The 22,863-nt window shown below is 42.9% G+C and overlaps 1 protein-coding gene across 1 annotated transcript in view; it reads right to left on the reverse strand.

Annotated features, from left to right (window-relative positions):
- Nucleotides 1-690: 690 nt before the first annotated feature.
- Nucleotides 691-22,863, reverse strand: part of ZNF804A (zinc finger protein 804A) — a 239,253-nt gene continuing 217,080 nt past the window's right edge. Inside the window, exons 3-4 of the mRNA XM_039495662.1 lie at nt 8,237-8,367; nt 691-4,052 (exon numbers count right to left, since the gene is read on the reverse strand). Coding sequence (XP_039351596.1) covers nt 770-4,052; nt 8,237-8,367 — 3,414 coding nt within the window. The 3' untranslated portion in view covers nt 691-769. The remainder of the gene's footprint in view (nt 4,053-8,236; nt 8,368-22,863) is intronic.

Consider the following 22,863-nt stretch of genomic DNA (forward strand, 5'->3'; position numbering starts at 1 on the left):
GTTACTTTAAAAGAGTTGGTTTTGGTTTAATAGAAAAGAGAGCATCTCAAACAGTCACCAGTTTGTCCGCACACTACAAGTAGACAAAATTTGTCTCAGTGACATCAAACTGCTAACACAAATAGATCTATTACCCTTTGTCCCTTGCTCGGTAAGACATTTACCCTTAAGGCGTTAGCCTCTGAGCTTGGTGATAAATCACTGAATGATAGGAAACCTGATTATCCAAACATAGCAGGAGTAGACTATGTTATTCAAGTGCTGAAACCCATCATCTGTGAGGCTTACAATGAATGATTTTTGATATACTTAAATAGTTAACAAAAATTTATTGCAAGAGATAGTTTGTCACTAGATTTACAGTTTCAAGAAACATAGTACAAAACAGTGCATCAGCTTTGTCTAAACATTAAATAGGTGCAAGTTCACAAAGATTTAAAAAAAACAAAAGGAGCATACTTTACAACATAAATTACAATACTATAAATATATTTATATACATTATACATATTCTAAGACATGATTTTCATATATATATAGTTCATATAAGTATCAGACTATTCAGTGCTTTAGTTATATTATAGAGCTGAACTTTACATACATATTTGCATTGTTACACTTATAGTAAATGATTCCAAATTAATGAGGCATTTTAACCAGTTTATCCCAGTCACTTAAAGAACCATTTGTCAATACTGATGAGTGCTTACATATAGCAGTATGTTCATTTGGAGACAACTCTTTCCATTTTGATTGCTGAAAACTTGACCTAGAAGAGGGGTTGCAATGGAATGACAGCTGGATGCGGTGAAAGCAGCGAAGGAAACAATGCATGAGGTAATGGGGGGAAAGCCAGGTGACTCGGATGAAGGACAGAAGTTGGAATTAGTGGCAACTGTGGTGGAGCAACAAAAGTTGTGTGGGTTCCTGGACAAAGTCTAGGTCCTACTGTGAGATGAGGTAAAGGTGTTCTTGAAAGGCTTGGGACCTGTGAAAGAAACTGTTGGTGAGGCTGGAGAACCTTAAATGTACCTGCAGCAGCAGCAGCAGCGGCAGCATGCTGCTGTAAAACAGTGTGATGGATTGTGGTTACAGAGGTAGAACATAATGGCTGCTGCAAGGGCAAAGGCTGCAGAGGAGAATTAGAAGGTTGAATTACAGTGGGGGGAAAGGCAAACTTCATCTTGTTAGCCAGCATGTTTTGCTGCATGAGCTGCTGATAGGCCTCACATTGCAAGTCTTTGAATTTTCCATGGTTTTCTGGGGGAAATATCAATGTCTGATCAGGCAATGTAAATGGGGCAAGCATCTGTTCAGTGGTTAAAAGGGTATGACTATTTATATATGCTTCTTTGAATGACAAAGGTGGAGGGCTGTTAAATGTGCCTGAATTATACCGCAGCCATTCACTGGTTGCCTCATTTATTTTTTCTTGTGGTATGGTCTCTGCTACTTCATATTGGCATAGATATGATTTACGAGGAGTTTGTTCCACATTTCTGTCAATACTGGGCACTTTATAAGGAGCTTGACTTTCACGAGCCCTTATGTTTTCATGCTTCTTTTCTTCTTCTTCTTCTAGCTTGTTCTCTGGTGTCGCAGTTGTCAGAATACTACGTTCAATAACAGATGCAGAGGAATGCGTGAAGTCCTCCAAAAATGTACTTGGAGAGCTCTCCATTGCTGAACCCTCTGTTGACTTGTTACTTTCTGATAAAAGTAAGCAATCAGATTGTAGAGTCAACTTGTTTTCTACCAGCTGTGTTGTTTGTACCACATTTTCTGTATAATCTTTTATGGGTTGAGTTTTTGTTTGTTGTATATTTTCTTGAGTAAACAATTCCCCCAAAATATTTAATGTAGAATTGCCTCTGGAAGGTCTATGGTTTTCATTTCTTCTTGGTTCTTTGTTGACAAATATGTGATGGGTTCTAGATCTTTTTCTCCTTCTTTTCCTTTTAGGCTTACAATGTGCAGCTAAATTACTTGTTTGCCTGAGATACTCTTCTGATAAAAATGCCTGTCTACATGAACTTTCGTCTGATGAACAAGAATATGTATGTTGTCTTCGCTTTCGATGGGATCTTTCAGGTTCATCAGTCAGAAAGTTGTAGGCTCTCTTGATGGACTGACTTTGACTTGTACATTTTTCCAAACATTTATGATCTGGGCTACAGCTAGCTCTTCTGACCTTACAGCTACATAGTGTTCTAGAATATGTTAAGTTATGTCTTCCAGAATTAAAAGTCAGTTGTTTTGATTGCCTATGAGAGTTTGCTTTGTACTTTCTGTGCAGAGGTTCGGAGTCAATGCAGTGGTCATCACTGTTTTTTGTGTTCCAAGTCCCACATGGACCTTTGTCACCATGTATGTGTGTTGATGTGGACATGGTTCTTTTGTGATCACTGTTTTCAATGACAAGTTTTTGACATGACTGTTGTAACTGCTCTGCAGCTAACCATATGCTTCCAATTTCATCTCTGCACTTCCCTGAAGTATTCTGAAGTTGCTGATGTTTATCTTCATTGACATAATTAATTTCCTGTTCAGCTGTTGAAGAAACTTCAGTGTCTGCCTTTGCTGTTTCCTCATGATGGTGATGACATAATTTTCTCCTTCTTTTCCTTTTCCTATTTTTGTGAAACCATCTTTTGTGAGTTTCTTTGTTCCAGACTTTGTTGTGTTTATCATCTATCATGGTGTCCTGTCGTAAATGGCTTTTGGAAATGTAGTATTTTTCTGTTTTTCCAGTCCTGAAAGAGCACATTTTATCTTGATTTGTTGCAGGTTCACAGCTTTTAGCTAACGAAACATCTGTTATAAGTGATGTTGCTTGCTCGCACACATTTTTATTAATTTCTGTTTTGTAATCGGCACATTCTGAAATAGATTTACCTGTGTCATCTAAAACAAGACTCTGGTTGGACTCAGTTTTGTGATGAGAATGAGGTACATTTGACTGATGTTTAGTTTTCTCCATGCAGTCACTTGCTCTTGATGACTTGAAGTCAAAACATAAAGGATTACAGCTATATGAAATGGATGGTTCTGTATTTGTGTAAATTAACATTTCAGAGGGCCACTGAAGAACAGACAGTCCATGTTTGCTCAGAACAGGAACAAATGGTTCACAAGGTCTTTTATGTGTTTCTTGTTTGTTTTGTAAGGCTGTACTCTCCCCTTCAGAATTTGATGACATATGTACATCAGACCCAAGTTTTTTAATTTCTGCTTCAGTTGTGGATGATTCACTATTAATGTATTTATCATTTTCCTCTGTGATATCTTGCAAAGGTAAGCAATCATCAGTGATATCAAGAGCTGGGGATTTCTTTCCCAACCTCTCAGAACTGTGATTTTCTACAGGTAGCGCCTGATTATTAACGGCAACTGTGGACAGTGATTGATCTCGTAATGCTGTTGAATTGACATCAACACAATAGCCATCCAAATCACAAGACACAGGTTGTTTCAAATGAGAATCAGCAGGAACTAATACTGTATTATCTAGTATTATATTATTCTCTTTACTGGATAGTTCTTTTGACTCCTGAACTTCAGAAGCTTCTGTTGTGTCAGTACCTTTTTCCATTAGTGGGTGAATGTAGTTTTGTTTCTCCTCAGAGCACAAAACTATTTCTGTTGCTGGTGGAAACTGAAGATTACAAGCTCCTGGAACAAATCTACTTCTTCTGCTAAATCCATGTTCACTAGATGTTTCATCATTATATTCATAGAAAACAGCAGCTGAGGACTCCAACTTCACTGACGCTTTCTTAGGAAAAGCAAAAGAGAATCCTATTTTATGTCCATGGGCTCCTTGTACTTGATCCCCAAGTTTGTGAGTGTCAGATTTGTTATTACTTGTGCTTTCAGAAGCAGAAAAAGCACTAGAAATAACTTCTTTCGCATTCTGTGCATTGTGCATTAATGTACAATTGAAATTCTGTTGTTTGTTAGAAGAGTCTATGATAGTACTTTGTGGAATTTCATGGAAATTATCTCTCACAGTAACTGTAGTGGACTTGAACATGGGACCGCTCCCAGGAGCACTAAAAAACAAAACAAAACCATCCATAAGTACACTTCAAAGAAATTAGATGTTCAGAGTTCCTTCATTCCGATTGTACTGTTATTTCCATAACATTGTGTTACATTTATTTCCACAAAGATTTCTAGGGGAACAGGTTAACTATTCTAAATCAATAGCTCCAAAACAAGACTACATTACAGCAGGGGCTTTCAAACTTCTTCCTACTTTCAGCTGACCTTAGTGCAATAAGTGATTTATCCTTCATGAAGAAAATTAATCACACTGTCTACTTTTGTTCTTGATTTTTTCTCCTCATCCCATCTGTTCTGTTTGACTCAACAAGAAGCAAGGAGAAGAGCCAACAGAGCAGCAGTAGTCTACAGACCACAATTTGGGGATTTCTGCATTAACATAAGTCATGCTACTTTTGAAACTTAGCCAGTAAAGGCCTATCTTTCACAATGCAGTACAACACTTTTTTGTTTTTAACTGAAAAATCAAACTGACATATTTGAAGTAATGATGGAAAAACCTGAAAACCTTCACAGATTCAGTACAGGTAATCATCCAGAAGCATGGATGTCTATCTGTGTTTAATCTGTTTTGGCTGGAAATTGGGGTGGATATCTCACAAAAAAGGGTTTCACCTGAGAGAATTCCTGTGTTACCTGACTTGAGATAGGTTGAAAATACCTTTAGGATAGCTCTTTCACAGAACTAAATTTTGACTTCTTTTACCAGCCTAACCTAGCTAATATTAGCACAAAAATATTTATTTATTTATTCCCTTGCATAGCCCCTATAAGAACAACAATACAATAAGTATTACATACAGACAGAACACAACATTACCCTTCATATAAACACCATCCCCAGAAAAAACAGAAAAAGCATTTGACAAAAAACAGAATGGAAAGAAAGCCCAAAATATGTTTGTTACCAACCTTACTGAAAAAAGTGGCTTTACAATACGATCTAACTTCAGTGACAACAGTTAGGAAGGTAAGGGGAGGAGGCAAACCCCCTTCCTCAAAGAGTTTTGCACTTGCTCAAAGTTCCATAGGCTGCAAAGCCCAGGAGTAGAGCGGCCATGACCCAGCCACTTTTAAGCAGTGGTTTCACACCAAATCAAACAGAGAAGCAACTTGATCATATTTCAGTGACTGATGTTTGCAACCTGGTACATGGGATTGGACCATTCAAATTTGGCCTGGCCACCCTTCTGTCTAGATGGAGGGGCAACCAGGCCAAATGATGATGTGATGTGGAGCATGGAGAGTCTGTTCTTCTACAGTGGAGCACAGGGGAGTCAGCCAAGAACTTGACTCCTGGCGGCAACTGGCTGACAAGGGCGGCTCCAGGCACCAGCATGCCAAGCGCGTGCCTGGGGCGGCAAGCCATGGGGGGCGCTTTGCCGGTTGCCGTGAGGGCAGCAGGCAGGCTGCCTTCAGCAGTGTGCCTGCGGAGGGTCCGCTGGTCCCGTAGCTTCAGTTGATCTCCCACAGGCTGCCGCCGAATCCGCGGGACCGGGGACCTCCTGCAGGCAAGCCACCGAAGGCAGCCTGCCAGCCATGCTTGGGGCGGCAAAATACCTAGAGCCACCCCTGCTGGCTGAGGAAGGCTTGGGTCCCTGTGGGAGAGCAGGCAATGAGCAATGAGCTTGGGGGAGGGGTGGCAGGGATCAGAATTTTTCCTCCCTCCAAAAAAAAATCTGAATTGGTGCCACTGCCTGAAGTTTTCCAAATTCAGCCTTTGATGGACATTTCAGGGGAACAGTTTCCAGAGATGGGAGCACTCATCTGAGAATGACTGGCTAGCTGCCAAATTTAGACTAACAACTAAGACATCACAGCAGACTAACTGTATCCCAAACTATATATGGCTTTACAGATTGTTATTAATATCTGAACTACAGGCAGAAATCAATAGTGTGTGCCATTGGAGAACATGGAACACAGGGATTACATATTCATGTCAATCTGCCCCCCTGGGAAGGACTGATCCTTGCTTCTGCACTAGCTGAATTTTTGAAAATTCCTCAAAACCCACCTGAAGTGGAACACATTCGAGCAGTTAGGGCTGGTTGAATGTGTTCTGTTTTAGACAGAAAATTGGGTTTTCCACAATTTATTTTTATGAAAAGTGTTTGCTGTAGTTTTGGATTTAAAAACACATTAATTGGCAGCTCACTGCTCTATTCCTGATGCACAGGATCACCCCCACCATGATCCAGTGATATTAATCCATAAGGCTAGATCAGATTCTTTACTGTCCTAGTCCTAAAATGTACATTGCATTTTGTCAATTAAATATTTTCATAAGGTTTTCATTTAGTTGAAATTATACTACTTAGAACAATATATTGGAATCAACAGATCTATCTATCTATCTGAAAAGTAACAGCAAAAATGACATCAACCTCTTAACTATATCTGTTCCTTTTCATCTACATTTTCAATTATCTTCTTTAATTGTCAGTAAAGTTTGTAAGTTCATCCATTTTACACAGGTAAGTGTCAATTTTGCTAGAAAACATGTTTTTTTGTGCTCATAACATGTATGCACTTGCAAATATTTTGGGCACAGTTAAGGAGTTTGGACCTATATGTCTTTATTCCAACACATGTATATTAGCTTACTGACAAAATGAGGTACTTACTACGTTAGCATTAAAGAGTCAATACGGTATGGATGTTTAAGATGGACTTATGTACCATAAATAAAAGACAAAAAGCTAATTTCTGATTGCAGAATTAATATTACTGGACATGAATTGTAGAGAATTTTCAGATCACATGAGTTTATAAAGCTAGTAGTTAGATTTTTTGCTTGTAAACAAATCAAGTTCAATATGCAAGTCATTGAGATAGAATAAATATGGAATCTCCGTGTCATTTTAAACAGTCACTTTTCACAGTATAGTCAGACTTTAACAGATATGTTTGCCTTTTTTTTTCTGATGTATCAAGTAACACTCCTGAACTGTGCTTCTTAAGCATTTATAGCCATATCTAGATGCATACACTATCCCAGGAGTCCAACTAGCAATTTCAACTCAGTATATACACTAGATGCTGCATTGTCTTTCATCCTATCTGCTTTATACCATTAACAGTGATGCCATTCTGTATTATCACTAACACAGCATGGGGAGTTAGAGAGAAGGATTTAGCTGTTGCAAAGCCTTAATACAGTAGTGAAAAAACCTGCCACTTCTCGTTAATATATATATGTTGCCTCAAAGACATTACAAACTGTGAGACTGTACTGTTCATTCCATACACACCTACCTGCATCCAGGACATTCCCACTTGTTTAGATGGACTTTGTTTCAATATGTCGTACAACATACAGATGTTACCAATTTTTAACAGAAAACTATAGCCCTCACATTCAACTGAATAATGTGGCAGTTCACCGAGTGAGATGCAGGTCTCACCATAGACAACATCTGAATAAACATTCCATTTACAGATTAACCACCGACAATTTTTTCTGTGATTGTTAGATCTATGTTGGAACAAACTGAAAATTATTCAAATTCTTTTACACTGAGTTATCTGTTTCAGAGGCATGTAATTTTTTGGTAAAAAGGCTGTCACCTCAAACTAAGAAATATCAATATCAACTAGAAATATATTTCCAGATTCAATAGAGAATATACATCTGGTGAGACATGACTGTTATGGTTAGACTATGCACCCTGATGGGTTCAGGAAAAGGAACATTTTCTTTTAAGGTATTCCCCTACATAGTTTCTCTAGCTATTTAAATTTAAACCTAGATTTCCTGATGCATTCCCAGGTGAGCAGTTCAAACTCTAAGTCACACAGATTTGTTACATCCAGGAAAGATAGAGTGTATCCTTTCCTCATCAATAAAATAATGCCAAGCTTCAAATGCTTGACCTAGTTCACTAATGCTTTCAACACTATGCCTGGCTTTATGAAATATATATAGAACATATTTTTAACTAAAAATACATGTCATTTTAGCTCCACTAAAAAAGTAACGTTAAACATTTATTTCTTCACATAGTGCCAGATCAAATTACTGCATACATACAGCTTAGAGTTTGCCATAAAAATATGTGCACCTTGTTCTGGGCTCAGGATCTTAACAGTCATGTGTCCCACAACCCCAACTAATAGTTTGGGGATTATTTTTCCAGTGCTTTTTCCATTTCAGTAGTTATTCACTCACCATGCTGCTTCTTTCCTCAGTTCAGCTAACTTGTGCAAACGTTGAAGGGCCTTTTCCTGTTTCCTTTCATCTTTTCTTGACTTGGAAGCTACATTTCGAGCAAACTCCCTCTGTTTCAGTTCCTTGAGTCTCTATTAAAAATAATTTAAAAAAAAATAAGACTCTGATAGCCCTGGTAAACATCTATGAGACTGTCATTTTCCCTTGTTGGGTAGTAAATACACCATAGCATTACCATTACTATGGCATTATTTTGTTCCGCTGACAAAGTTCAGTTGCACTTTTGTTGGTTTCTTTTATTTTCGTGTTAGAAATGACACATTTGGTAGTTCAGCAATATTCAAAATATTACATCAGATTACTGCATGGTCCTTTCCCAAAATATATTTACTGAGTAATGGTATGTTGTTGTATCTTCTTACTTAAACAATTTAGACCAAGTTCACCCCTGGTGTAATTCCATGGAGTACAATGGCATTACATCAGTAATTTTGTCTGCTATGTTGAAAGGAAAAACAACAGCTATGTGTGAAAAACATTTTTGATACACTGGCCAAAACAATCCAGAAATTAATTTTATTTGACTTGGTGGATAGCTAAACTTTTCTCTTAAGTACAGGCTTATAGCACATATGTCTTAATTTGCCCCAGCTCAGAATCATAAATGCTACCTCCATATTTTCTTTGTGAAAGTAGGTTTCACCCACACCCGTTATATTCTGTGTTGCTAGGCTGAGAAAAGGAAAGTTTAGAATGTTGTTTCCTTCAAATGATGTCTTTTTTTCCTGGTTACTGTCAGCTTCCAGATCATGGCAAAATTTGTGCTCCACTTGAGTTTGAAAACCATCTGTCTCACAGAAACTTTGCAGATATCTACTATATGTCATTGATGTGGTCATCTTACACTTCTGTTCCCAACATTGAGACAATCACTTATTCCATGTATGTAATGGGATCAGGAGCTTTCCTCTCCAGTTGGAAGTGGATGCCAACTCACCAGATATTTTTGTTTCTGATCTGATTCTCCAACACCATCTCAATTCATCCATCTGAGATTGCCTTGTAATTAACACAGCTTTATCTCATTGCCGTTCATCAAGTAAATCTATTTGCTTGACTGTGCCTCTCTTCACCCTACACAAAGTTTGCTCCAGATGAATCATGCAAGCAAGCAATTTGTTTCAGATTAAAGTTTAATCAAGTTTTCCAATGAAACTATTTTTGTCTCAAATCTACTGGTTTTTGTATTTTGAAGAAGATGGCTGCAGTAAAGCACTCTGAGCTACCAGAGATTTCAGTTTCAGAAGATCTTTCAGATCTTCTTCCAGGGGGTCACCCAATTAAATTAATAGGCAGTGGATTTAAATCAAACTAAAGGAAGTATTTCTTAACACAACGCACAGTCCACCTATGGAACTTGCTGCCAGGGATGTTGTGAAGGCCAAAACTATAACTGGGTTAAAAAAGAATTAAATAAGTTAATGGAGGATAAGTCCATCAATGGCTATTAGCCAACATGGTCAAGGACACAACTCCGTACTCTGGGTGTCCCCCTAAGCCTCTGACAGGCAGATGCTGGGACTGGATGACAGGGGATGGATCACAATAATTGCCTTGTACTTTTCATTTCCTTTGAAGTACCTGACATTGGTTATTGTCAAAAGATAGGATAGTGGGCTAGATGGACCATTGGTCCGATCTAGTATGGCCATTCTTACCTTCTTTGCTTTTAGGAAATTTCCCAGTATCTGACCTAGATGACTGTCTCTATAATCCCTTCAAATTTTCAATATTAATATAAACCCAGCCTTACTACATCTTATGCCCTATCCATCCAGGAGTCTGTTACAAAAATATCTTCCATCATGACTGCTAGTTTCCATTCCTTCCTTACCATAATATTTTAAATTCTCCACACAGCCCACTTTCCTTTTGCTATAGTAATAAATAATGAGACTATCCCTTAATGCAAATGAGTTTCAAATATGCATAGAACAATCAAGAGCTATGACTTTGTTTATAAGTGAGGTGTATGTTGTAGGAAACCTTTTACCCAGCAACATTTGTTCAGGTCTGACTAATTTGCTATATCCCACTTTCTAAGAAATGTTTTCTTTTCCCCTTTTGCATTGTTTTTTCTATATTATAAAACTGCACAAAGATCCACAGTCACACACTGACCTTTTGTACTATAATGTACCTCACAGCTGCACATAATGTGAGCCAAAACCATACCTGCTAAATGTGCCTCTGTACATAGCCTATTTAATACCTTTTATAGTTCATGAGAGGCTTCTTCCTCGTTAAATTGTTCTTCTTTCTTCCAACTCATACACCACACACTATCTCATTTCAGCTATTTGCCTCAGTGCACTCTCATCCTTCTAATGATGCAAATTTTGTTCTAGCATGAACTCCACATCCAAGGCCCTGCTTTTCAATGTGTTTGTCATGAAAAATAGAAGTTCAAGGATATGCAACATGGAAAAAATTCAAGATATTGAATAGTATTTTAGCTGTTAAAATCAATGGGAATCCTGCAACTAAAAATCCCATATAACACTTGACAGTGTAGCCCGTCGTATTGCCCATACAACTTCAGCTGTCTTTTTGCCTTGAATCTTCAGTCACAACTGCCACAGTGTTCTGAACTGTACTAGATATCAAAAGAAATAAAGATATTGTACAGAGTGTATGCCCGAGGCCAAACAAAATCAGCAATTTTTCCTCAGATATGGAAGTACCAAGTGGATAAATAAATAGACAAGGGCAAAAAAACCAACAACACACACACACACACAACTGCAGCAAGAATGGGAGGGGAAAAGTTGTGCTACAGTCACAGTGAAAACCTACATTCACAGATGTGCCCACATGCCCTCGTGTACCCACACATAGCACTTGCAATGTAAATGGAACAAACTTTCAAATCTAACAGTACTTTAAACAAACTCCAAACAGTCAAACCAATTACACTTTTAATCCCGAAAGACAAACACACGCTGGCAGCATAACTAAAACAAATACATGAGCTAACCAAACACAATGCTACCTTATTAAAATTAAACATTAAAACAAACATTTACAGTATGGCTCACAACAGTAACCAGGTTTTCCTCCTGTCTCCTCAGAAAACCTATCCTGCCTCACTGGGGCTTCAGTTAGCCTGAAAGGGGAGGTTTTCAGCCAATGTCCCATCACCCTCTTCCAGTAGGTCAGCTCCTCCCTGCCTTCTGCATCTTCCTCACCCTTTGCCCCATAGTGGGTGAGGGTCATTGTATCCTGGCTAAAGGGAAGAAGTTGTTCTACTCCTGCCCTCTGGTGCAGGATGCCTTGCCATGCTTCAGCGGGTAGACATGGTGGTGCTGACTTGGACCAAATCCCAAGGAATTCCCTTGGATCTCCTCCGCCAGCCAGCCAGTTCAGGTCCTAGGTCTGCCAGTGCTTCCCTAATGGAGGCCCTGAGGATGGTGGCAGCAGAAGTGGGAGCCACAGTAACTCTAGGAGCTTCCCAATGAGACAAGTTGCAGCTACCCTTGCACAGTCCTGGAGGTATCCACCAGTCTCAGGTACTTTGTGCTCCAGATCCTGCAGCCATGACCCTCTTGTGGGGAATGAAATAGGGGCAGCTGCAATAGTTCTGAATTCAGCAGGTTGAGTGGAATCTGTCTCTGGCCCTATTTCACTGCCTGGTGGGTATCTGCTGGACGAGGGAGGGGAAAGCAACCCTTTGTTCTTCACATGTGGGGATGAGTCAGCTCTGTAGGGAGCCCCATAAGTGTGTGCTGCTGTTGTGATCACCTGGACAGCTGCTATTTCTCTGGACCTAGTGTCTCCCTTCTCTACTTCTGTAGGGGGGGGAGGGAGGATAGCAACTATTTCTGATATAGGAAGCCACTTTTCCTCTTCCATGTTTCTTCATCCTTGTGCAGGGATGGCTGGGATGGCAAACTGGCAACTTGGACAGTAAGACTGTCTTGCTTACTCTGAGAATGAATTGGGTATGGCAGACAGTGTATTACTTTAAAGTCTTGTCTTCACTACATTGCTGCAAACTCCAGGTTTGCCCCATAACCCAACTCCCACCCACCCACAAAAATCTCTAGCTCAAATTAAGTGGGGCTTTAAGCTTGAGCCAGCTAGCCTGTCCGGTGCTAAGGTTGATGCACTAGCTAGAAATGCAGTGAATATGCAGCATCTGGAGTTACATTTTTTTGGTTTCACTCCTACCACTTTGTGTAGCAAGAATGTTGTTTCACAGTGTGGTCACTCTCACTCCGTTCTCACTTAAGCTAGGCTAGCTCAAGTGGAGTAACTCAAGTGTACTAACTTCAGCTAACTGTTGCAGAGAAGAAAAGCCCTTAGTCAAAAACCTCTGGTGCTTAAGGATGACTGCCTTGGGCTCCTGAAACATGGATGCTTGAATGTTATGTTTTGTTTCATTGTCCTGGGATGTATCTTCTGTTCTCACTTGGCAGCAGCCACACCTGGTGCCAGATGGCGACACTAGTCTATTTGATTTACAAGAAGGCTGCAGGATTATCTACTGGGCGAGCAGCAATTCTTGCCTCCTGCTTTCAGCGGCATTTCATTCTGGCAGACAAAGTAGATTTTCAAGGCAGATATTAAGGTTCGCTCAGATATCTCTGCTGGTTCAGTTCAGGTTCTGTGTGTTTTTCAGTGGGGGATTGATGTGTACCTCCCTCTGGGAGTTCTGTTGGTCAGTAAAGGGATATTATTTTCTTAGAATTTCTGCTAATTTTGGTGGTAATTATGTGTTGAAAGATTCAGGAATAAATGGGTTCTTTCTTGGTCAGATAACTAAACTGCAGTCCATATTATCAACAGGTGTTGGGCAGGTTACTTTAAATCAAGCAGCTTACAGACATGTTTATGCTACTGCTTGGTCATCCCTGGAATCGATAACAACACTGCCAATATTTTCTCTTGTTTCAAGGTAGATAGACAATGAATCAATGCCTAAGGCCAGTTTTGAGCCCGTTGTTAAGCCATCATTTTTTGTGGATCTTGGCAGATGGGGGCTCTGGGATTGCCAAAGATCACTAGCCATTTGGACATAGAGAAGTGACAGTGCCAGGTTTTCTGACTTCATGTCATTCAATGTGCACTCAGGTCTTTCCTCACAGTACTGGCCCATACCAGAAGTGCATTTAATGAAATTTACAGAAGTGCCCAGTAAAATGTTTGTTATATTTCTTTTTCTATATCCCCCCCCCTCTCTCTAATATTTTGTTCTTTTTCACTGAGATGTAAAAAAATGCAACACAGCACAATTTACTTAGCTACGCTCTGTGCCTGTCTTTGCCATAGCAAGTGATGCTGCTGCTATTCCATCTGTCCATTCAGATGTTCTCAGATACCAAAAAATATGTTGAGAAACACATAAGTGAAATATTATGCTTATAGATGGATCTGTCCTCCTTTTTTTTCCCCTACAAGTTCCATATTATATTTCTGGTAGCTGTGTATGCCTTTGAGAGAAACCATGATGAGTCCAATGAAGTTATTTGAAAGGTAAATAATCATATATTACTCCACTGTGTGCTCCCAAGATAGTCAACAAAAAAGTGAGGGTCTATTACTCTGCTAAAAAAGTGCAAAATTAAACAATTCAAGCAAGATTTTTGGGTGTATGATAGCTGTACTCCAAAGCAAAAGACCAAATGTTTGAGGCCTCTTTTCATACGATTTCTTACCTCTGTGTATTCTAGGGTGACCAAACAGCAAATGCGAAAAATCGGTACGGGTGTGGGGGGTAATAGGAGCCTATATAAGAAAAAGACCTAAAAATCGGGACTGACCCTATAAAATTGGGACCTCTGGTCACCTTAGCGTATTCTTGTATTCCAATAGATTATATGATGCTGACCCTGGTGCCCACTTTGCACTCATGTCTCTCTTTTCAAACTTAAAGTAGTTCATTTCATAAATTCATTCTGAGCACTTAGCATGGTGATGGATATTAAAAATGTATAAAAGGGAGAAAAAACACATTGACATTACAAAGGTAGGGACTTCACTGCATATTGCAGAGCTCAATCATTTTTTGACTGTAAATGTTTGTTTTTCCTCCAATGAGAAATTTATGCAGTGAATAAGAAAAGACGCATGCAATAGGACAAGAGAAGATACAGTGTTGTTAAAGATAAAAGGGTTGTTTGTTTTTTAACTTTCACTAGGAAACATCCTTTAATAGCACTTCATTTCAATTATTGTAAGAGAAAGGGGTAAACAGTGAGGTGGTAAAGTTTGCAGATGATACTAAACTGCTCAAGATAGTTAAGACCAAAGCAGATTGTGAAGAACTTCAAAAAGATCTCACAAAACTAAGTGATTGGGCAACAAAATGGCAAATGAAATTTAATGTGGATAAATGTAAAGTAATGCACATTGGAAAAAATAACCCCAACTATACATACAATATGATGGGGGCTAATTTAGCTACAACGAGTCAGGAAAAAGATCTTGGAGTCATCGTGGATAGTTCTCTGAGGACGTCCACGCAGTGTGCATAGGCGGTCAAAAAAGCAAACAGGAAGTTAGGAATCATTAAAAAGGGCATAGAGAATAAGACTGAGAATATATTATTGCCCTTATATAAATCCATGGTACGTCCACATCTTGAATACTGTGTACAGATGTGGTCTCCTCACCTCAAAAAAGATATACTGGCACTAGAAAAGGTTCAGAAAAGGGCAACTAAAATGATTAGGGGTTTGGAGAGGGTCCCATATGAGGAAAGATTAAAGAAGCTAGGACTCTTCAGCTTGGAAAAGAGGAGACTAAGGGGGGATAGGATAGAGGTATATAAAATCATGAGTGATGTGGAGAAAGTGGATAAGGAAAAGTTATTTACTTATTCCCATAATACAAGAACTAGGGGTCACCAAATGAAATTAATAGGCAGCAGGTTTAAAACAAATAAAAGGAAGTTCTTCTTCACGCAGCGCACAGTCAACTTGTGGTACTCCTTGCCTGTGGAGGTTGTGAAGGCTAGGACTATAACAGCGTTTAAAAGAGAACTGGATAAATTCATGGTGGTTAAGTCCATAAATGGCTATTAGCCAGGATGGGTAAGGAATGGTGTCCCTAGCCTCTGTTTGTCAGAGGATGGAGATGAATGGCAGGAGAAAGATCACTTGATCATTGCCTGTTAGGTTCACTCCCTCTGGGGCACCTGGCATTGGCCACTGTCGGTAGACAGATACTGGGCTAGATGGACCTTTTGGGTCTGACCCGGTACGGCCGTTCTTATGTTCTTATGTTATAATATTGTAATTTGGTTTCCATTGAAATTAATGGGGCTACTTCTTTGAGAGACTGGTCACCAATGTGAGTAGAGGGTTCAAAATCTGCCCGAAATTGTCAGTGTTGTACATTTGTATTTACTGCACAATTTGAGGTCTTGATCCTTGCATGATGCAGGATCTGGAACATAATGAGCACAAAAAAGGATGCTAAAGGTTTCCTAGGACAGCTGTATTCAGAGCTGGATAAAGGGCAGATGCACATAGCTGCATAGCTGGCTCTTGTATGCAAATGAGCCCCTACTGCTCAGTATTTCTTTCAGGCAACACAGCACTGCAAAGCAAATATCATGATGTTGATCTGAGCCTCTTATCAGCTTAATCAGGTACTATTTGTTCAGTACATGTAAGTTTAAGCAGAGATGAAACATTAAATGTTGGTAAGTAAGCAAATTATTCTGTTTGGTTATTGCATGTAAGTAGGTGCCAGTTGTGTGAGGTGCCTGGAGGCAGCTTTAATTTTCATACCTAACTTTTCAGGGAATGTTTGTTTTTCCTCCATCTAACTTTTTGTTGCAGACTTGCTCTCCTCTCAGCTTAGTCTTGGATGGTCCTTCATATGATAAGCAATGGTGATGAATATAATCATTATAAGTGTTATATGAACAACTTACACTATGTGATTTGTATTTTATAACTGACATCCCAACCCCCTGTACAGGAAGTGTAAGTGGTTAAAAAAGGGTCCCTTACTATCTAATTTTCACTGTGTATTTTCTACATGGTGTTGCAGGGCTTAATTCAGCAAACACATACTAGTATGCATAGTCAATGGAACTACTCCTGGTCATAACAAATATACTTTGCAGTAGGTGTTATCAGGTCTAAGTCCTGAGTTACCTTTATGTAGTCTCCAAATGTATGTTTTTCCCCTCGTTTTGAAAGCCAGAGCAAAAGATATGGCATCCTAGCAAGTAGAGAGCTCAGCAAATAGTTAATGATTGATAATTTAAGTAAGAAATTTCACTGAGAGAACTAAAGGCCTGTTTCTCCATTGCTCTGCACCTTGCGTAGTCATTTACAATGGTGTAAAGGTGGTGTAAAATGCTACCATTATGACTAGGTGTTCATCTACATCCATTTTGAATTCACTTGGTGAATGACATCACAAGGTGCAGAGCAATGGGAGAGCTGACCCTAAGACTCCAGTCCTGCATTGGATCCATGAAAGGACTCTTAGATATTTCGAATCGACTTTAGTCTACACATTGGGACTATTTCTGCTAATTCAATTTGTGTATCCTCGACTTTAACACGTCGAATTTTGGTTCGATCACTGTTTTATTGTATCCCACTCCCTATTTCACTTGACTGCCAGCATTCACCATGATGTTGGGCACAATGGATGCTCTCGGAATGGGAACACGCCCCCCTGCCTCCAATCCCGCTCGCCCTCTCCTCATTGAATGCGCTGGGTGCTCGCGCCTTTCGGCTCTTCTCTGGTCGTCTACGCCGCGCCCGCAGCCCTTCTCTCGCAGCTGGCGGCCTGGACTGCGCTTCTGCGCTGGCTTGGGTGTCATCCAGCGCACCATCAGCCAGCATCCACCTCTGCCTGCAGCAGCTGATCTCCCGGGCGAGAGGCCCGGAGCAAAGCAGAGCACGCGGCTGGCAGCCTCAGCGAGCAGCAGAGATGCTGGGCGAGATGAGAGTGGGGCCAGCTGGGGCAGAGGGTGTGTGGGACAGTGAGCGGCTGGTGTGCAGTGGTGGGATGACACAGTGGCAGCGGTGGTGGCTGGGAGCTGGGAGTGGGGGAGCGCAGTGGCGCACAAACTCAGGGACACACTGACTGCTGGTTCAGCTGCACTGCAGGTGCCTGATGACACAGCTGGATGCGAAGGGCACAGGCCTGGAGCCAGCGACTTCTGTGCAGGTGCGAGCTGCGCCCTTGCACGAGCCAGACTAGCAGCAGCGGGCAGCGGCAGCTGCTGGCGTGGACCAGGCACCTTGCGCACATGCCTACATTCAAGTAGCGAACCAGCAACACGTGTCTGCATCTAAAAATGTAATGTGGGTCATTCTGTCATTGCTGCTGGGCAACAAATAGCCCTCGCATGGGATTCCCAAACTGTGATGGGATTCCCACACTGCATCAGGCCACCAGGCTGACTCACATCCCATTGGGGGGACCAGATGGGACTCTGCGGTTGGGCTGGTGCTGTGAGCAAGCTTTGAGCTGGCACCAACATTTTGGGCGGGTGAAAGGGCAAGGTTTGGGGGTGTGCTCAGTGGTCGTGCAAAGTTCTCTGGCGGTGGTGGGCCAGGCAGTCACTTTCGCAGGTTCTTTAAGGCACTCTGGTCAGCAACGGCCAACGGTGATCCATTGGACCCGGGACACCGCCTGCCCGCACCGGCCCATCCGCATTGGACAGTGATCCTCTCGGGCCTGAACCTCGCAAGCAGAACTCACAGCTGCGCACCTGCCTCATGAAGAGCCTGCAGCTGGGCGCCTTGGACTTCAAGGGGGGGACTGAGAAGGACCTGATGTTGGCCCAGATGCCGACAAAGAATGGAGTCATATCAGGAGTGCGCGGAGCTCTGTGACTATCGGGAGATGCTGAGGGCTGCTCAATATTTGGCTGCTTTGGGGCCTGGCAAGGCTGCTGCTGCTGATGTGTGCGATCAGCCAGATCGAGAGGGTGGAGAGCAGCTGAGAGCCAGCCAGCGCCTGCTTGAGTAGCCCAGAAGGGCTGTTTGAAGCATGTCAGCAGAGGAGCAGAGCAGCTGAGTTTCGAGCAGGATAAGGGCAACCTCCTTCACTCCACAAAGAGAGCCTGAAGTTAACTAAGTTTTTAATATTTTAAAACTAATTTAATTTCTTTAAACTTTTTTTTTTTTTATTTAAATGAAGTTTTTTGTTAATTTGCTGTTTTTTGCATTTTGAACATTAAGGTGTGCATTGATTGGGTGCAGCAATTGGTGGGGGGGTTGGTTGGGGGTTGGGTGGGGTGCTGGGGGGTGGGTGGGTTGGGGGGTGGGGGGGGTTGGGGTGGGGTGGGTTGGGCGTGGGAAGGGGGGAGGGTGGGGGGGGGTGGGGGTCTGGGGTGGGGGAGGGGTCAGGGGGTGGGTGAGGGGAAGAGGGCCTGCCATCGGGGTGGGGGGATGGAAGCAGGGAGGACCTGAAGGCACACAACCAAAGGAAACACCCTGCCTCAGCACACACACACAGTCTGCCCCTGCCCACCAGACTGCACCTGCTGTGTGCCTGCCTGCAGTTGCAGCTGCCTGTCTGCTGCTGCAGTGCAGCCCTGCAGGCTGTGCAGTGTCTGTGCAAGGCACTGCAACAACACACAAAGTCTGAACAACAGAAAACAGTGAAACACACAGTAACACCCAAAAAAAAACAATAATGTAATACAACAAACCACAAACTTTAAAAATGGTAGTAAACACAGCTTTGGAGTTTGGAATGTTTAGTGCTGTGGGGAAAGAGCTTGTAGGAACAGTGACGTACAACTGTACAGCGGTGCACCTGTTCTCATGGTGCATCGCACAGTTCTTGTTCTTCACACGGGCACTTTCCAGGCACTTTGGGTGTTGGGACAGGGGCACTGGGCGTTGGAGGCGAGGGGGGATGCTGCGCTGATGTCTTGCATCTCATCTCTCTCCGCTGCGGCGCCTCCGCAGCCTCCTGCTTTGCGCGCGCCTGCAGCCGCTTTCTGGCGCTGAGCCGCTCTCCGCCCTGCCTCCATTCTGCATCCTGCCTGCCTGCTCTCCTGCCTCCTGCTCTCCTGCTGCTCTCCTCTCTCTGCTCTCTGTCTCTGCCCTGGCGCTGGCCTCCCTCTTCTGCCTTTTCCCTTGTCTCCTCCGTCCCGTCTCCCTTTTCTTCCAGTGTCTGGCTCTTTGGGGGCTGGGGGAGGGGATGGGCTGTGGAAGGGGGTGTTGTGTGTTGAAATGTGGATGACAGGTGACAGTGCAGAAACACAACTTAGTGAAGTCACCCACAGTGAAACAGAAAGTCTCAGAAGATCTCAGAATAAGTCAGAGAACCAAGGAGGAGAAGAGAGGCGGCGCCATTGCACTTTCGCTCAGCGCTATCATTCATTTGATTGCGCAGCGGAGGCTTGCTAGGAAAGTCCACAGAAAGGAAGAGTAAGTCCTACACAGTGCTACAGTGCTAGTGTAGTGCTGCTTAGCTGTCTACTGGCAAAAGTGCAAAGCAGAAAGTGAAAGAAAGCAGCTGTGATGTGCATCTCCAGAATGGAAATTGTCCTGAGGCCTCTCCCCTTTGCTGCTGCCTGTGCCTGCCCTCTTTGGCATGGCTGAGAAGCGCTGTTAAGCGAGTAGTAAAACTCTGTTAAAAAAAAAACTCTGTTAAGCGAAATTCTCTTGCAAAAAAAAAAAAGTTAAAAAAGCACAAAAGTAACAGTACACTAGTAACAGTAACACAACCAATTAGATGCAGCACTTCTTTTCCACAATCACATCACGCGCACACAGAGGCATGAGAGAGTAGAGAGAGAGGCAGAGCCAGAGAGCAGAGCAGCACCTGGACCCACATGCTCAGGCCTCTACCCCCCCCTGCCATATGATGGGGAGGATGAAGAGATGTACGGAGAGGCCCAGCAAAGCAGCACTCCCAAGAAAGCAAAAGCTGAGGCTGAGGAGCTTGAGCTCTGAGAGCTTTTTGCTTTTCAGCTTCCTGAGCTTTTTTGAATTATTGCTTGCTTGCTTGTGCTGTTTGTGTTTGTTTAGTTTCATTTTTAAAAGTTTTTAAAATTTTTATATTTTTTATATAATATTTTATTTAAAAAAAAAAAAAAAAAAATAAAAATATTAATTTTGTAGCACCCCCCTCCTCCCTTCCTGTCCCTGTTTCTGGGGGGGGACGGGGAGGGGGGGATCTGTGGAGGGATGAAGAGATCTGAGATCAGGGGCTGCTGGGAGTGCGGGCGTGCTCGCGCTGTCGCCCTCTCTAAAGACCCCTTCCTCCTCTTCCCCATCGGCGAACAGGGAGGGGGGGGGGGGGTCACATTCATTCCACGAGTCACAGTCACTGGCTCCACTGGCACTGCTGCAGACGGCAGATGGCATGCAGTGCCATGGCAGTGCCTCGTGGTCTGGGGCTGGGGTGGGGGCCCCCGCTTGCCGCTGACTTTTTGATACCCTTTCTTCCCCTTCCTTCTTCACTTTCACGCCACGCTGCACGCATTGTATCTGTATCCTTTGTGGCTCATGGCTTCTTTACCTTTCTCTTCGCTCTCTCGTTCCGCTTGTTGCTTGCTGGAGAGGAGCACAGACTCTCTCCCCCCACACACACAGCGATCCTGACTTCCCGGGTCAGTCATGCTGGGACCTCTTTCTTCTGGGATTGCCCGGCTCCTCTGCTGAGAGCTCTGCATGTTGTTGGTGCCGCTGGCTCTCGGCCCGATGTGCAACAGAACGTCAAATTCAAACAAGCACACAGGAAAAAAAATTCAAATTCAAATTCGGGTCATTGTGTGTGTGGAGAGAAGAGAATCAGCTCGGCTGTCCAGTCCAGGCGTCAAGTGGGTGGTGCTGTGATAGCTCCCGGGCTGCTAAAGTTCGATAGCATCCACACCCAGCAGCCTAATTCGAGAGAGTGCGCGATTAGCGTTACTCCACCTGGCCGGGTGAGGGGTACAATTCGAAAAAAAAAGAGCCTCTAGTCAAATTAAATGCTCCTGGTGTGGACGGGTTGTTGGTTAGTTCGAATTAACGCTGATAAATTCGAATTAAAGTCCTAGTGTAGACCAGGCCTTATACTCATGCTGAACCCCGCTGATTTTACTGAGACTCCATCCACGTGAATCCAGCCGAAAGATCAAGATTTAGCAATATTTTACTACTACTTTAGACCTCAATTGGCTGCCCGTCTGTACACCCACACAGGGTAGTAAGGAGTCATAAGGAGCCCTTTATGCCCATGCCCAGGTTACCTACATCACCAGAGCCTGTGGACTGGGGGAGAACAGCTGGCACCAGACTTCTATTCCTCCTTTGGCTCAGGAGGCTGGGAAGGAGGTAGAGCCATGGTCATGTACATACATGTCAGCTACCGCAGGGGAGGGAAGTAACTTGGACCATCAAAAGAGTTACTATAGATTACTTTCCTCTGAAGCACAAGGAACGCTGCAACCCTATTGGGAATATCAGAGTCCCAATCTGGTTCTTGCCCTGCTCCTGGGGAACTCACTGGGGCTGTAGAGTTACAATCCAGCTCTTAGTATTTACTATGTATTTGCCAATATAGTCATCACTAGCAGTTTAAATGTTGGGACTTGTAGTGCATTGCAAATATTTTCATACACCTGAAAGAACATAAGAATGGCCCTACTGGGTCAGACTAAAGGTCCATCTAGCCCAGTATCCTGTCTTCCGACAGTGGCCAATGCCAGGTGCCCCAAGGGGATGATCAGAACAGGTAATGATCAAGTGATCCATTCCCTGTCGCTCATTCCCAGCTTCTGGTAATAGAGGCTACGGACACCATCCCTGTCCATCCTGGCTAATAGCCATTGTTGGACCTAACCTCCATTAACTTATCTAGTTCTTTTTTTTACCTGGTTATAGTCGTGGCCTTCACAACATCCGGACTACTGAAGAGAAAGAAAAAAAAGGCAGCTGCAGGGAGCGCGTGGAGGGCGGTCAAGGCGGCTCGCAGGGGGGTGAAGGGCGGCGCTGCAGCCCACTTGCAGCAAGGCAAGAGGGGCTCCCCCTCTGGCCTAGGGGTGCTTTTCCTGGCCGGGCAGGCAGAGCCCCCAGGGGCTGCAGGAGGTGCTGGCTTAGCTGCTCCTTTAAAGGCGGCTCAGCTGGGCTGGGCTCAGAGCGACGCGGGAGGCAGAAGCTGGTGCAGATGGCAGGGAGGAGCCTGGTGGCACAGTGAGCGGCAGGGATCGCTAGTTCCTGCCCCCCAGGCCGGGGTCAAAGCAAAAAAAAAAAAAAAAGAACCACAGCAGGGCGGCCGGAATGTGCTGTCCCAAGATTGGCCGGAATGCCGCCCCTTACAATGTGCCGCCCCAGGCACATGCTTTCTCGTCTGGTGCCTGGAGCCGGCGCTGATGGCAACAAGTTCCACAGGTTGACTGTGTGTTATATGAAAAAATACTTCCTTTTGTTTGTTTTAAACCTGCTGTTTATTAATTTCATTTGGTGACCCCTAATTCCTCTGTTAGAAGGAGTAAATAACACTTATTTACTTTCTCCACACCAGTCATGATTTTATAGACTTCTATCATATCCCCCCTTAGTCATCTCCTTTCCAAGATGAAAAGTCCCAGTGTTATTAATCTCTCCTCATGTGGCACCCATTCCATATCCCTAATCATTTTTGTTGCCCTT

Source organism: Mauremys reevesii, linkage group 11, assembly GCF_016161935.1.
Source record: "Mauremys reevesii isolate NIE-2019 linkage group 11, ASM1616193v1, whole genome shotgun sequence".
Taxonomy (NCBI): domain Eukaryota; kingdom Metazoa; phylum Chordata; order Testudines; family Geoemydidae; genus Mauremys; species Mauremys reevesii.